General features: G+C 43.1%; 1 protein-coding gene across 2 annotated transcripts in view; it reads left to right on the forward strand.

The window, feature by feature from the left end:
• The window catches only part of LOC135092733 (uncharacterized), a 94283-nt gene that overhangs the window by 48323 nt on the left and 28735 nt on the right, over positions 1–17225 (forward strand). For both annotated transcript variants that reach the window (XM_063991388.1, XM_063991389.1), the window contains exon 5: positions 11279–11400. In XM_063991388.1, coding sequence (XP_063847458.1) covers positions 11279–11400 — 122 coding nt within the window. The remainder of the gene's footprint in view (positions 1–11278; positions 11401–17225) is intronic.

The following is a 17225-nucleotide window of genomic DNA, read 5'->3' on the forward strand; positions in this document are numbered from 1 at the left end:
TCTTTACGTAGACATCCAAGCCTGGTGAACTAGCCTACAACTTTGCTATCCTCCATGACCTAGAGCAATTGGTGCAACACCCTACTCGTATTCCTGACCGTCTTGGAGATACGCCTAACATTCTTGACCTTTTCCTGACCTCTAATCCTTCTGCTTATGCTGTCACCCTTTCTTCTCAGTTGGGCTCCTCCGATCACAATCTCATATCTTTATCTTGTCCTATCACTCCAATCCCTCTTCAGGATCCCCCTAAGCGAAGGTGCCTCTGGCGTTTTGTCTCTGCTAGTTGGGGGGACCTGAGGAGGTATTTTGCTGATTTTCCTTGGAATGACTACTGCTTCCGTGTCAGAGACCCGTCTTTGTGTGCTGAGCGCATAACAGGGGTGATAGTGTCTGGCATGGAGGCGTACATTCCTCACTCTTTTTCTCGTCCTAAACCTTCTAAACCTTGGTTTAACACAGCTTGTTCTCGTGCTATACATGATAGAGAGGTGGCCCACAAAAGGTACTTAAGCCTTCCATCACCAGAATCTCATGCACTTTATATTTCTGCCCGGAACCATGCCAAGTCTATTCTCCAACTAGCCAAAAACTCCTTCATTAACAGAAAATGTCAAAACCTTTCAAGATCTAACTCCCCTCGTGATTTCTGGAATCTAGCCAAAAATATCTCCAATAACTTTGCTTCTTCTTCTTTCCCTCCTCTACTTCAACCAGATGGCACCACTGCTATCACATCTATTTCTAAAGCTGAACTCTTTGCTCAAACCTTTGCAAAAAACTCTACCTTGGACGATTCTGGGCTTGTTCCTCCCTCTCCTCCACCCTCTGACTACTTCATGCCACCTATTAAAATTCTTCGCAATGATGTTCTCCATGCCCTCGCTGGCCTAAACCCTCGGAAGGCTTATGGACCTGATGGGGTCCTATTGTTCTCCAAAACTGTGCCTCCGTGCTTGCACCTTGCCTAGTCAAACTCTTTCAGCTCTGTCTGTCAACATCTACCTTTCCTTCTTGCTGGAAGTTTGCCTACATTCAACCTGTTCCTAAAAAGGGTGACCGCTCTAATCCCTCAAACTACCGTCCTATTGCTTTAATTTCCTGCTTATCTAAAGTTTTTGAATCTATCCTCAACAGGAAGATTCTTAAACATCTATCACTTCACAACCTTCTATCTGATCGCCAGTATGGGTTCCGTCAAGGCCGCTCTACTGGTGATCTTCTGGCTTTCCTTACTGAGTCTTGGTCATCCTCTTTTAGAGATTTTGGTGAAACTTTTGCTGTTGCCTTGGACATATCAAAAGCCTTTGATAGAGTCTGGCACAAAGCTTTGATTTCCAAACTACCCTCCTACGGTTTCTATCCTTCTCTCTGTAACTTCATCTCAAGTTTCCTTTCTGACCGTTCTATTGCTGCCGTGGTAGACGGTCACTGTTCTTCTCCTAAATCTATTAACAGTGGTGTTCCTCAGGGTTCTGTCCTGTCACCCACTCTCTTCTTATTATTCATTAATGATCTTCTAAACCAAACTTCTTGTCCTATCCAATCCTACGCTGATGATACCACCCTGCACTTTTCCACGTCTTTTCATAGACGTCCAACCCTTCAGGAGGTAAACATATCACGCAGGGAAGCCACAGAACGCCTGACTTCTGATCTTTCTAAAATTTCTGATTGGGGCAGACTTGGTATTGTTCAATGCCTCAAAAACTCAATTCCTCCATCTATCAACTCGACACAACCTTCCAGACAACTATCCCCTCTTCTTCAATGACACTCAACTGTCCCCCTCTTCTACACTGAACATCCTCGGTCTGTCCTTTACTTATAATCTGAACTGGAAACTTCACATCTCATCTCTAGCTAAAACAGCTTCTATGAAGTTAGGTGTTCTGAGACGTCTCCGCCAGTTTTTCTCACCCCCCCAGCTGCTAACTCTGTACAAGGGCCTTATCCGTCCATGTATGGAGTATGCTTCACATGTCTGGGGGGGTTCCACTCATACTGCTCTTCTAGACAGGGTGGAATCAAAAGCTTTTCGTCTCATCAACTCCTCTCCTCTAACTGACTGTCTTCAGCCTCTCTCTCACCGCCGCAATGTTGCATATCTAGCTGTCTTCTACCGCTATTTTCATGCCAACTGCTCTTCTGATCTTGCTAACTGCATGCCTCCCCTCCTTCCGCGGCCTCGCTGCACAAGACTTTCTTCTTTCTCTCACCCCTATTCTGTCCACCTCTCTAACGCAAGAGTTAACCAGTATTCTTAATCATTCATCCCTTTCTCTGGTAAACTCTGGAACTCCCTGCCTGCTGCTGTTTTTCTACCTTCCTACGACTTGAATTCCTTCAAGAGAGAGGTTTCAAGACACTTATCCACCAATTTTTGACCACTGCTTTGACCCTTTTATGGGACTGGCATTTCAGTGGGCATTTTTTTTATTAGATTTTTGTTGCCCTTGGCCAGTATCCTTCCTACATAAAAAAAGCCGTTATAAATAAAAAAAAATAAATAAATAGATAGATAAAAAAAAAATCACTCAAGGAAGTCAGAGAACGCCTGACTTCCGAGCTCTCTATAATTTCTGGCTTAGGACAAATGTTTTGTTGTTCAGTGCTCCAAAAACTCAGTTCTTCCATCAGTCACCTCGACACAGCTTTCCCAGTAACTATTCCCTCTTCAATGACACTCAACTGTCCCCCATTCTAAACTGAACACCATAATTCTGTCCTTTGCTAGTAATCTAAACTAGAAACATAACAAAGCTTCTATGACATTAGCCTTTCTGAGTCATCTCCACCATTTTTTATTTTTTTCATCCCCTTATCTGATAATTTTGTAGAGGAGCTTTATATGGAGCACACTTCACATGTTTAGGGGGTGCCCATTCGTACCTATCTTCTAGACAGATTGGAATCAAAAGCTTTTCCTCTTATCAACTCCTCTTCTATAAGTGACTGTCTTCAGCCTCTCTCATCGCCGCAATATTGCATATCTTGCTATCTTCTACCGCCATTTTCACGCTAACTGCTCTTCTGACATTTCCAGCTGCATGCCTCCCCTCCTCTCGTGACCTCGTCGCGCAAGATGTCCTACGGTCACTCCCATTCTGTCCATCTCTCTCATGCAAAGGTTAACTATGGTCTGACCATTTTGAATTGAGCGTTTAGGCGTTGTGCTTTCTGGGGATTCTCCAGCTTGTGACGCCGCCAGACCTTGTACTGGGCAATTATCAGATTAGAGCTTATGTGTCGCTAATAACCTCACTCTCCCCACACCACCTCTATCTCTCTGCCTGTCAGTCAGTCAAAACTGTTTTCTCTCTCTCTCTCTCTCTCTCTCTCTCTCTCTCTCTCTCTCTCTCTCTCTCTCTCTCTCTCTCTCTCTCTTTCCGTTGTTAATTTCGTTTAAATGTGATAGGTTTCTTTTAAGGCATGATATTTCCCTTAAACTATGATATTATATTTTTATTCTTTAGCTAAGACTTTTTTCCACACCACCATCGAGGTAACAGTCAAGGAACGTTGGTGGTTTTAGCTGTTCAGGCAACAGTTCTTGAGGGGTCATGTAATGACCCGCTATTAGCTTTTTCTTCCAAAAAATGCTTATTTACTGAATAAGTAAGCTATTTTTCTCAGCTGTGGAGGTAACAAGAGAGAGAATGTGAGAGGTAGCTTCCATCCTGGCTGGCAGGGCGAGAGGAAGTGACCATCGATTAACACGCTCACTCTGTTCATGTGACCTCACTCGGTCATCCATGGAGATGTGACAACGCCTGGAGGAAACGTTGCCAAATATCGTGGCGTTTGCAAAAAATAAATAAATAAATAAATAAATAAAATGCAAGTATCAAAAAAAAATATCACACTAACTTGCCTATTTTAGAGCATCACAGTGTATATATACTACAACACCACTTAATTTTGAGGTAGGAAATATCTGACATGAGGTATGTCTTGGTATAAGTGTGGCAACACTGCAGGACGGGGAATCCCCAGAAAAGACAACGCCTAAACGCTCAATTCAAAATGGTCAGAAGGTAGCATTCCCAATCATTCAATATTTTTTTCTGATATAATGTGGAACTTCCTGTCTGTTTTTTTTATTTCATCCTTTTTATGACCTGAAGTCTTTAAAGAGGGAGGTTTCAAGACAATTAAATCCTCCAATTTTGGATGAACCTTTTCAAATTTAAGGGTTGGCACTTTTTTTTTTCGTGTGAGTGTTATCTGTTGCTCCGAGCCAGTGCCTCTTATAAAAAAAAAAATCTATATTGTCGCTTTTTTTTTTGTGATTTCTGTCCTCTAACAAAACATTTCTTTAGTAGGTGCTCTTCCACGACGTTCATTGCACATTCACAATTATAAAATGGCAACACAAGTGCTTAATATATATATATATATATATATATATATATATATATATATATATATATATATATATATATATATATATATATATATATATGTGTGTGTGTGTGTGTGTGTGTTAGGACCACAATTCCCAAAGCTGCCTTCCCAAAGCTGCCACACCTGGACTAGCTTTCCTGAACCACCTCTTGCGTGGACTCAGTGCAGGGCTCAAAGACAGGTGTATGTACAGGGTCCCTTGTGACTCCTGCACCCTTTCCATAACGGTCGTAAAACCAGGTTACACTAATTGAGGTCGGCAGTCTGTTTTACCGACCTACAGACAAGGGAAATAATTTTAAAAACATTTAACCCAAAGGAGGCGCCCTTCAACTTGAAATGCCGCTTCTTCTTTCTCCTCTTCTTACTCTTCCCAGACCCGTCTCTGGTACTATACCAGGTCTTCACGGCTACTTTGGCGTGCAGTTTTACTTCCGCAGGGTATTTTATTCATCTCTTTTGTCCAGCAACTACGGCTGCGCCAACTCTGTGACTCTGGTCTCCGTCTCCGTCGTCATCTCTGACCTCTGCCTTCTCTACTTCTACATCTACTCTCACCTCTCCTCACTTCATACACTTTGCTCCATCTGTATTTTCTCCACACGGTACAAGCTTCAGAGTCACCATGTAATAATGACATCCCTGCTTCCTTGCAACACACAATGAGCCAACCAGGGACTGTAGTGTCCTGGTGTATCACAGCAAGGCCAGTCAAAATACATCCCGGCCAAAAAATACTTTCACTCCGGCCCGCACTGACCACAACATTACTCCCAGTTGCCCACTCCTGGCTCCGTGGAGCCTTCGTGCCACACCCATAAAACTGACAAAATGAAAATGCCAATTTCATGGCAAAATTCAGAGGCGCTCTTGTGCCGCTGTCGACTAAACAATATACTTCTTCCTGGGTGTCACACCACCAAGCCTGTGTCTTACTGTCAGGCACAACACTATTACGCCTCATTCCTCCCGCCGGCCCGTCGATGCCGACATCCATCAACGCATACTACATATCTCGGGCCCAGCACCTGACAATCATAAACAACAGCTCGGCCACAGGCAACCCTCAAAAACACTGAAGGTGCCTCCTGAGCAGCAACACAATGTCACCAGCAACCTTACACAGCGCTGCCTCCCGACGCGGCACTGTAACGCTCGCGTCAAAAATATCACAATTCGCCCCGGAAGGAGGAATTATTAATGACCCCTACACTAGAGGAAACACGACGGATAGAGGCCTCGGACAACAGGCTTAACAGCCTGACCCGCGCGGTTACGCCCAACAAACGTGGTCACACCGGACCACCAAAACTGCGCCAAACGCTCCTGAGTCGACCTGACTCCAAAACAACTAAACACCAGACCGCTACGTGCTTCTAGCACCAGTGCCTCATTAATTACGGATGGCACATCAAAGTGGAGCTCCAAACCTCTGTCCTCCTCTCCGCCGGCTATTTACAGTATTGTAAATACTTCCTTGCCATTCACTCCTGCCTTGGCACACAGTGGAGCAGCACACACACAAGGGTCAGAACCCTCCTTAACTACACTGATAGCTGTCGCAGCAGGTGCCAGCAACGGTGGCTCACCACGTAAGCAAACACCCTCCGTGTCTGGTCCCGGAAGGGGAGCAGCCTGCTCTCTGCTTCCGGTACTCCCTGCAGTGGAAGAAACTCCCACCTCCCCGCCCTCGGCAGCGCCCAATGACACACCAAACACAACTTGCTGGGACCCAGACTGAGTACCGACGTCCACAGCCTCAACACCAGGTGACAACTCCGCCTGAGTGCCACCTCCGAGAGGCTTCACAGGGTGAGGCAAGCCATCAAACATACAATCCAAACTCATCACTACAGACTCACCCTTGGCAACACTCTCACCAAAATCAGGTGTTTTTTGCGGTGGCTCTGCTATTTTGTAATCAACTACTGCACACTGACTTAGAGACGAATCTAACTCTGGCTCGTCAAAACCCTTGCCAGCAGCGGGACAGTCCTCTGGCCACTCTGCCCCCCATTGCAATATCAACACAAACACTGCGCTCCTTTTGTGGTGGCGCTGCCTTATTGCAGTCACAGATCCCGTGGGCACCAGACGCCGAGGTGCTCACCTCGCCTTAAGGCGACTACCAACAGGAACAACTGAGTCAGCACTCTCAGCAACCTCCACATCCGGGTCGGCGTCCGCGTACAGGAGATGCACCCAGATTCTTCCACCTGCCAGGTCATTCCCCAGAAGGAAATCAGCATCAGACACTGGCAGATCCTCCGCTAATGCCACCCACGCCTTCGCGGTCACTAGCGGGCATGACAGCCCGCTAGTGGCCGTGGTAAAGCTCTCCACTGTGCCAATTCCCCGGCTTCGCACAGGCTGACCGGAAGCAACTCACCTCCCAATCATATTCCGGCACAGCGACTGCTGTGCCGCTGTGTCTCTCAAAACTGTAATGGGGTATTCAACCCCATCAATTTCAACAGTGCCCCAATTCAAGAATTGGAGGAGGCAGTAGACACCTGCCGAAACGATAATTACTCCCAGTGAGGTCTAAAGCACTGTTCAGGGGGTGCTGTGAACTTATCATTAAACCCAGCTGTGACCTCACTGAACGTTTCCCTTTGTGTCTCACAACACAAGGGGGCAGTCACAGCCTGCCCTCTAAAGACAACTCTCTTCCTCCACACAAAACTACAAGCACCTAATAACACACACACCCTTCACTCAAAAAATTTTAAAATCATGGCGACTCCTACACCAGCCTCGGAGTCCCCATCTGGGGAGGGGACCATAAATGTCCCCAGGTCGGACTGTCTTTCCGTCGACGACCCTAAGTGTCTTGACACCCCCCTCAACTTTTTCTTCATTAACTTCTGCAACATTCGCGGTCTAAGATCTAATTTTCAATCTGTAGAACACCACCTCTCTAGAACAACCACCTCTCCTCTTCTAAACCTCATCTTCTTTTCCTCACTGAAACTCAGGTGTCTGAGGCAACTGACAGTAGCCCCTTTTCTGTTCCCTCCTACTTTCTCTATCCTCATTTTCGATCCAAAGCTGGATGCTGCGTTTATGTGCGCAATGACTTAACCTGCTCTCGTGCCCACGCTCTTGAATCTTCCGAGTTTTCCACCATCTGGCTACGACTACAGAGTCATTCTCATACTAAATTTATCTGTGCTGTATACCTCTCTCCTAACTCCTCTGACTATAAGAAATTCTTTGACTACTTAACTTCCTCCCTCTACTCCACCCTCTGACTACTTCATGCCACGTATTAAAATTCTTCGTAATGATGTTTTCCATGCCCTCGCTGGCCTAAACCCTCGGAAGGTTTATGGACCTGATGGGGTCCCTCCTATTGTTCTCCGAAACTGTGCCTCCGTGCTTGCACCTTTCCTAGTCGAACTCTTTCAGCTCTGTCTGTCAACATCTACCTTTCCTTCTTGCTGGAAGTTTGCCTACATTCAACCTGTTCCTAAAAAGGGTGACCGCTCTAATCCCTCAAACTACCGTCCTATTGCTTTAATTTCCTGCTTATCTAAAGTTTTTGAATCTATCCTCAACAGGAAGATTCTTAAACATCTATCACTTCACAACCTTCTATCTGATCGCCAGTATGGGTTCCGTCAAGGCCGCTCTACTGGTGATCTTCTGGCTTTCCTTACTGAGTCTTGGTCATTCTCTTTTAGAGACTTTTGTGAAACTTTTGCTGTTGCCTTGGACATACCAAAAGCCTTTGACAGAGTCTGGCATAAAGCTTTGATTTCCAAACTACTCTCCTACGGTTTCTATCCTTCTCTCTGTAACTTCATCTCAAGTTTCCTTTCTGACCGTTCTATTGCTGCTGTGGTAGACGGTCACTGTTCTTCTCCTAAATCTATTAACAGTGGTGTTCCTCAGGGTTCTATCCTGTCACCCACTCTCTTCTTACTATTCATTAATGATATTCTAAACCAAACTTCTTGTCCTATCCACTCCTATGCTGATGATACCACCCTGCACTTTTCCACGTTTTTTCATAGACGTCCAACCCTTCAGGAGGTAAAAATATCACGCAGGGAAGCCACAGAACGCCTGACTTCTGATCTTTCTAAAATTTCTGATTGGAGCAGAGCAAACTTGGTATTGTTCAATGCCTCAAAAACTCAATTCCTCCATCTATCAACTCGACACAATCTTCCAGACAACTATCCCCTCTTCTTCAATGACACTCAACTGTCCCCCTCTTCTACACTGAACATCCTCGGTCTGTCCTTTACTTATAATCTGAACTGGAAACTTCACATCTCATCTCTAGCTAAAACAGCTTCTATGAAGTTAGGTGTTCTGAGACGTCTCCGCCAGTTTCTCTCACCCCCCCCAGCTGCTAACTCTGTACAAGGGCCTTATCCGTCCATGTATAGAGTATGCTTCACATGTCTGGGGGGGTTCCACTCATACTGCTCTTCTAGACAGGGTGGAATCAAAAGCTTTTCGTCTCATCAACTCCTCTCCTCTGACCGTCTTCAGCCCCTCTCTCACCGCCGCAATGTTGCATATCTAGCTGTCTTCTACCGCTATTTTCATGCCAACTGCTCTTCTGATCTTGCTAACTGCATGCCTCCCCTCCTTCCGCGGCCTCGCTGCACAAGACTTTCTTCTTTCTCTCACCCCTATTCTGTCCACCTCTCTAACGCAAGAGTTAACCAGTATTCTCAATCATTCATCCCTTTCTCTGGTAAACTCTGGAACTCCTTGCCTGCTTCTGTATTTCCACCTTCCTATGACTTGAATTCCTTCAAGAGGGAGGTTTCAAGACACTTATCCACCAATTTTTGACCACTGCTTTGACCCTTTTAAGGGACTGGCATTTCAGTGGGCATTTTTTTTTTTATTAGATTTTTGTTGCCCTTGGCCAGTATCCTTCCTACATAAAAAAAAAAAGAAAAGAAAGGGCGGCACCATTCCAACTCAGATCTCAATGGGGGACGGTAAGGTAACAACAGATGAGGGGGCGACCACAACGGCCTTTCCACCCTCACGACTAAACACACACACTAAATCAAGACCACTGGCTTCTGGGGCGTCTTGGAAGCTGTAGCGGTTATCAATTTGGGACAATTAAATTTGAAGTGTTTCGTACTTCTACAATAATAACACATGGGCTGCGCAGTATACCTGGGAGTGCTGTTGCATGTTTCCGTCTCCATCGTGAGCTGGTTGGAGACTTATTACCTACAGGGCTGACTCGCCCCGACTTATTACTGGGAGTCTACTACTATAACGTGGACTCCTAGACAAACTGGCGCCGGCCGCGCCACCAGACACATCAATAGCCCCACCATGGCACAGGCCGGTGTGCCAATACGTGGTCATCTGTACACGTAGCCGCCTCCTTAAGGCTTTTAAATCTTTTCTCACGCAGCAACGGCACTAATTCCTTCTCGGCCACATTATTAAACTGATCCATTACCATGAATTCTTTTAGCTCATTGCTCGCTAGCAATCCTTTTCTCGAACGTCTCCTCCAAAAAGCGAGTGCACACTAAATACGAGTCACTATGCCCCTTATTTCCGCCGCGGAACTGTAGCCTATACGCCTCCGGCCGCACCTCATACACTCTCAGGATGTCAGCCTTAAACTCGTCAAAATCCTCCAAATCCTCTACTGACATTCTATCATAAACTTCCAAGGCCTTACCTTTCAACATATTAGCTACCAGGCCAACCCACCTATCCTATGGCCAATAAAATTCTAAAGCTTTCTTCTCAAATATCCTAAACTACTCCGTTATCTTCTTTTCATCGAACTCAAGAATCAACTTCAAGCTCCTCACCATCTGGCTTTCTACTGTATCCTCCTTAACTCCTTCTCTCCTCAAGTCATGAGGTGTATTAACTTCTATTCGACTCTTTCCCAACTCTAATATTCTATTTTTTTTCAGCGTCCTCCCTCTCATACATCTTCGTCTCCTTTTCCTCCTCAAGTAATCTGGCCTTCTCAACCTGAAGTCTCTTAGCTTCCCTCTCGACTTCAAGCCTCCTGGCTTCTCTAGCCTCCTCAGTCATCAATCAAATCTCCTTTAATCGGCTTCAGCTTCCAACTGGAGCCTTCTTAATTCTCTCTCCTTTTTCTCTCTAGCCTCTTCCACCTCCATTTTTCACATTTCCAACTTGAATTTCATCTCCTCAGACATACTTTCGGTCTGGGAGAAGCCACCAACGCTATGTTGTGGGACTAGGTGTCCTCACACTGAACTGGGTCAAATTTACATTACACATATATACGTATACCCGCCCACACTCTGCTCCCTGCACGCGAACTGAACACTTTACTTCTGAAAATTCTAATGATCAAACTGGAGGGGCTCGATGAATAATTATTATTGTCAAGAGCAACTCTTCTACTAAATACTGGGCGAGACTCAAATTGAATGGATAAGTAAGTATGGATAAGTAAGTAATGGGAAGTAAGGTATGTGTTATGTATGTGTGTATGTGTGTTATAAAGTAAGTATGTGGGGAATATGAGTAACTGCGTGGATATTATCTTAAGAGCTTCAGGTTACAGGTCCAGGACTCGTCTAAGTCTCATCCTTGGGCTATCTCTCTTCTCATCTCTCTCTTTCTCTTTCTCCGTTCATTGTTCTTTTCTCATTCATTCTTACTACTTTCTTCATTTTATATTACATTATCTCACTGAAGATAACATTATATATATATATATATATATATATATATATATATATATATATATATATATATATATATATATATATATATATATATATATATATATATATATATATATGCAAACTCAGATTGTTTTCATTAATATTATTCCACCTGAACCACTAATCAGGAATCCTTAATAGTCAACTTGATCTTTCCTCAGCTTGATGGTCTACATCCCGCCAGTGCTGTGGCACAAATGCCCTTCTCTTCTGGCACAACAGGACCACGCAAAGGAGTGATGATCTCACACTCCAACGAAGTTTCCAGGATGATAATAATCAAGTAGGTTGTTGTTGTGAAAGCGAAAATTAGAAATTGATTCAGTTCAGCAAAAAGCTGTTGCCAAAACTATGGTCTGGAAAGCATTTAGAGGGGCGTGGGTCAAGAGGATATATGATAAAAAAAAAAAAATCTTCAAATGGTAGCAAGGGATATAATAAGGGTGAAATAATCTTCAGGGTAAGTAATCCGGTTTACACTCATTTGGTACCGAGGCGGATGATACTTATGTCATATACTTGTAGGCCTCAGGTCAGATGATCCTCAAAACAGATCAACCTAAGACTAAATAGTCCAGAGAATGTTTGATACTCGAGATAGTTGTTACCCAGACCACATGGGACCTAAAATGTCTCTAGATCATTACCCGTTCACTGACATTCGTTCGTTATTCACATCAAGTGCAAGTACAGTAGTATACAAGTGTCCTGCGAGTTAAGGTACATACTTCAGGATATGATTGTTCAAGTAATTATAAGTCGAAAATACTCTATACACATATGCTGTGTTTCGCTTTATTTTGTGAAAAGTTAACGTGTAAGTTGTGTGTTGCGGGAACAGCTCGCCTGGGTGGGCCTTCGCCTCCTTCCCTTTCCTTAGTCTCTACCGCCTACGAAGAAGATGAGAGGGCCATCACGCAGATTGTGAAGAGGAACATCAAGCCTTCCGACCCTGACAGACACGTTAAACTGATAATTTATTACAACACCAAGAAAACCAGCCATCTTCTTCTGAAAAATAACCCCTCAAAAGAGAAAGAGAGCCTTCAAAAGTCACATGTCATAGGTTTACGTGTAACCAAGGAAACTGTGAAGTCCTTCCTTCCACCTATGTTGGCATGACGACAACAAGACTCTCCCAACGACTAACTTTCCACCTCGCAGCACGAGCACCCAAGAAACATCTGAAGAAGAAGCATAACATAAACATCACAAGAGGAATGCTAGTAGATAAAACGGAGATCCTAACTACATGCCCAGACACCAGGCGTCTCCCCATCTTAGAAGCACTATATATAAAAGAGACAAACCCTACATTAAATCAACAATCCGAAGACCTACAAGCATTACCAAGCGCGCGAAGACCCAGCTTGGATAGCATCCCAGCACAGCCCGCGACAGCCGTCAGCCAATCAGAGACCAGGACGCGCAGCGGGGTGACAAGCCTACCGGTATAAATACACCCCCCTCCCGCAATCAGCCCACCAACTTTTCTCTTCTACTGTCTTTCAATATTTTCTAACCTTTATACTTCTTCTATACTAACTCTTATTCTTCACCCCTCTTTTCTAAAAAAAAAAAAAAAAAAAAAAAAAAATCATCTTGAGCCATTCTCTCCAACACCCTCAATACGGATAGACCTTCGCTAATGAAGAAGGGTCAAGGACCCGAAATCGCGATCTAGCGAAAATGACTAGCTTCGGCGAAGTCATACAGCCAATTAAAAAAGAATATAAGACAATCATAAGATATAAGGAAAATATCTTAAGAAAAATAATAAATGCTCAACTAGCTATCACATTCAATGAGATACGTATTAGAGAAAGATTCCTGCCCATATACACCCTTAATATATAAATATATATATATATATATATATATATATATATATATATATATATATATATATATATATATATATATATATATATATATATATATATATATATATATATATATATATATATATATATAGACACACACACACAAACACTTACTATTTTAATTACATGCAGTGATCTTTCTGTGTTGTAATATTTTATCACTTTCCCTTCAACCCCTGTTATGAAATGCTGCAGGGATTACACTGTTATGTGCCATCCCATGTAAGGATTATGGAACAAATAGCCTAGAGATGCAGCCACATAGGTTGCTCATTCCAGTTTTAATACCTTCCACAACTTGTTTTCTACTATTAAGATGGCAAATCTTTCTAGTTGACAGAGTAGGTGTATCAGTCTTAACAGTTATTATTATATGTATATTCATCATTCCACATGCAATGTGTTCACATATTCATCCCACGTATGCCCATGGCCAGCCAGTCTATTTTATTTTTAACCCTTCTCTACCTCTCAAGAGATTTCACACCTACTTCCAGTCCTTAGGGACTGAGTCTTTCCTTCCTCATCATTGGCTAAAATAACTAGCTATCCCATTGGCTCCTCCATCTCATTTCTTGGCATTTCATTGGTCATTTCTTCACCCAAAAACCTAAAACGTGATCCACTTAGCTCAGATAAATATTGCCACATGGTAGCTAGCTCAGTCAGTCAGTCCCTATCTGGGAGTCAGTCACAAGAGCATCAGTTCCTCTCAGTTCAGTCATGAGTGATAAGTTTTGGTCTCTTACTCAGTTTCCGTCTGAGTCACAGTCTTGAGGGACGTTGCTCAGTCATCATCATGTGCAGAAGTTCATATCACTTCAGAGAGAGAAAACGATTATTCGTTACGAATATAATCATCTGTGTCTCGTCTCGTATCGTGTGTACTTTCCATTATTAAATCAAGAAGAATTCTCATCATCATGTCTTTTACTCGCACACATCAACTACATCATCTTACTACCCACGACCTCCAAGCTACCAAAATACCAAGCTCACTACCAAGTGTTCCATGCTACCAACACAACAAGTATCTCACCTAAACCAGGAACAGTAGTGGAGAAGTAATATCTAATCTCAGAACAATGTGGTAATCGTACAAATCCAGAACAGCAGTGAGCAGACAGATACATAAGAACATAAGAACATAAGAAATAAGGGAAGCTGCAAGAAGTGACCAGGTTTACACGTGGCAGTCCCTGTATGAAATATACCTACCTAATTCCATCTATTATCCCCATCCATAAACCTGTCTAATCTTCTCTTAAAGCTCCCTAATGTTCTAGCACTAACAACATGATTACTGAGTCCGTTCCACTCATATACCACTATATTTGAGAACCAATTTTTTCCTATCTTCTTAAACCTAAATTTTTCAAGCTTGAACCCATTATTTTTTATTCTACCCTGGTTGCTGATCCTAAGAATTTTGCTTACATCCCCCGTTGTTATAACCCTTATACCACTTAAAGACTTCTATCAGGTCCCCTCTTAACCTACGTCTCTCTAAAGAATGTAAATTTAACAACTTCAATCTCGCTTCGTAAGGAATACTCCTCATCCCCTGTATCCTTTTAGTCATTCTCCTTTGTACTGATTCTAATAGACCTATATCTTTCCTGTAATGTGGGGACCAGAACTGCACAGCGTAGTCTAGATGAGGTCTGATCAAGTATAACTTTAGTATTATTTCCAGCCTTCTACTTTTAACACTCCTAAAAATGAATCCTAGTACCCTATTTGCCCTGTTTCTGGCCTCTATGCATTGTTTCCCTAGATGGAGTTCAGAGCTAACTATAACTCCTAAATCTTTCTCGTACCCTGTACCTAAAAGAGTTTGGTTGTTTAATGTGTACCTACTGTGTGAGTTTCCTCTACTTACGCTAAGTACTTTGCATTTATTGATATTAAATTGCATTTGTCATCTATCCGTCCATTCATTCATTCTATCTAAATCTGCCTGCAAGGCGACAGCATCTGATTCTGACCTAATTAATCTACCTATCTTTGTGTCATCCGCAAATTTACTAACATCACTACTAATTCCACTATCCAAGTCATTGATATATATTAGAAATAACAATGGCCCTAATACTGATCCCTGTGGCACCCCACTAATTACATAACCCCACTCGGATTTCGAGCCATTTATTACAACTCTGCCGCCTGTCGCTAAGCCATGACCCTATCCAGCCTAACACCTTCCCACCTATCCCGTGTCCCCTAAACTTTCTCAGGAGGCTTTGATGGGGTACCTTGTTAAATGCTTTACTAAAGTCCAGATATAAGATATCATAACTATCACAAATATCATAACTATCACAGATATCATAACTATCACAGATATCATAACTATCACCCAATACATAGGTAGGAAGCTTAACTGCCACCACTTCACTTCCTTGGGAAGCCAATGCAGCTCAGAGGCTGCATTGGGTCGTTTATAGTGAATGCAACCACTGTGTGATGACTTCCTTTTCACTATGCTACATTTGCTCATTATTAGTAGTAGTTTCTATTATTATTTCTATTATCATTATCATTATTATTATCATCACAATTACTCTTTATTTTTTTTTTTTTTTTAGTTGCTCCTAAGATTTTGTAGCTGAATTTCTTTTAACATTTTGTAGCTGCGCATTATGGCTGCGTTGTGCTCTCTCTCTCTCTCTCTCTCTCTCTCTCTCTCTCTCTCTCTCTCTCTCTCTCTCTCTCTCCACAAAATTCTCTGGCACCACTTTCATTCCTAAAACAGTTCCAATCTGTGGTCTGACCATTTTGAATTGAGCGTTTACGCGTTGTCCTTCCCCGGTCTGCAGCTCTGCCACACTTATACCAAGACACACCTCATGTCAGGTACTTCCTACCTCAAAATTAAATGGTGTAGTAGTATATCCCCAGCTGTGACCTCACTCAACGTTTTCCTTTGTGTCTCACAACACAAGGGAGCAGTCACAGCCTGCCCTCTAAAGACCACTCTCTTCCTTCACACAAAACTACAAGCACCTAATTACTCACACACCCTTCACTCAAAATTCATAATTATCAAGGCGACTCCTGCACCAGTCTCGGAGTTCCCATCTAGAGAGGGGACCACAAATGTTCCCAGGTCGGACTGCTCTTCTGGTATCGTTCCTAAATGTTCTGACACCCCCCTCAACTTTTTCTTCATTAACTTCTGGAACATTCGTAGTCTTAGATCGTAATTTTCAATTTGTAGAAAACCACCTTTCCTCTACTGAACCTCATCTTTTCCTCACTGAAACACAGGTGTCTGAAGCAACCGACAGTAGCTCTTTTCCTGTTTCCTCCTACTTTCTCTATCCTCATTTTCAATTTAAGTTGGATGTTGCGTCTATGTGCGCAACGACTTGCTCTCGTGCACAACGACGTGCTCTCGTGCCCACCTTCTTGAATCTTCGAGTTTTCCATCATCTGGCTACGATTACAATGTCACTTTCAAATTAAATTTATCTGTGCTGTATACCTCTCGCCTAACTCCCCCTGACAATGATAAATTCTATAACTACGTCTTAACAGAGATCTGTCTCTGTGTGCCGAGCGCAAAACAGAAGTGATAGTGTCTTGCATGGAGGCGTACATTCCTCACTCTTTTTTTGTCGACCTAAACCTTCTAAACCTTGATTTAACATAGCCTGTTATACATGCTAGCAATACAGACTATGCTATACATGATGGTGGTGGCCCACAAAAGGTACTTCAGCCTTCCATTACCAGAATCTCTTACACTTTATAGTTCTCCCCGGAACCATGCCAAGTCTGTTCTCCAAATAACCAAAAACTCCTTCATTAACAGAAAGTGTCAAGGTCTTTCAAGATCTTGACATCCCCTCGTGACTCCTGGCATCTAGCCAAAAATATCTCCAATAACTTTGCTTCTTCTTCTTTCCTTCCTTTATTTCAACCAGATGGCACCATTGCTATCACATCTATCTCTAGAGCTGATCTCTTCGCTCAAACATCTGCTAAAAAATAAAACTTTGGATGATTCAGGGCTTGTTCCTCCCTCTTCTCCAGCCTCTGACTACTTCATGCTATCTATTAAAATTCTACACAATGATGCTTTCCATGCCCTAGCTGGCCTAAACCCTCAGAAGGCTTATGGACCTCCTATTCTTCTACGAAACTGCGCCTCCGTGCTTGCACCTAGCCTAATCAAACTCTTTCAACTGTCTGTCAATATCTACCTTTCTTTCTTGCTGGA

Source organism: Scylla paramamosain, chromosome 40, assembly GCF_035594125.1.
Source record: "Scylla paramamosain isolate STU-SP2022 chromosome 40, ASM3559412v1, whole genome shotgun sequence".
In the NCBI taxonomy this organism is placed as follows: Eukaryota; Metazoa; Arthropoda; class Malacostraca; order Decapoda; family Portunidae; genus Scylla; species Scylla paramamosain.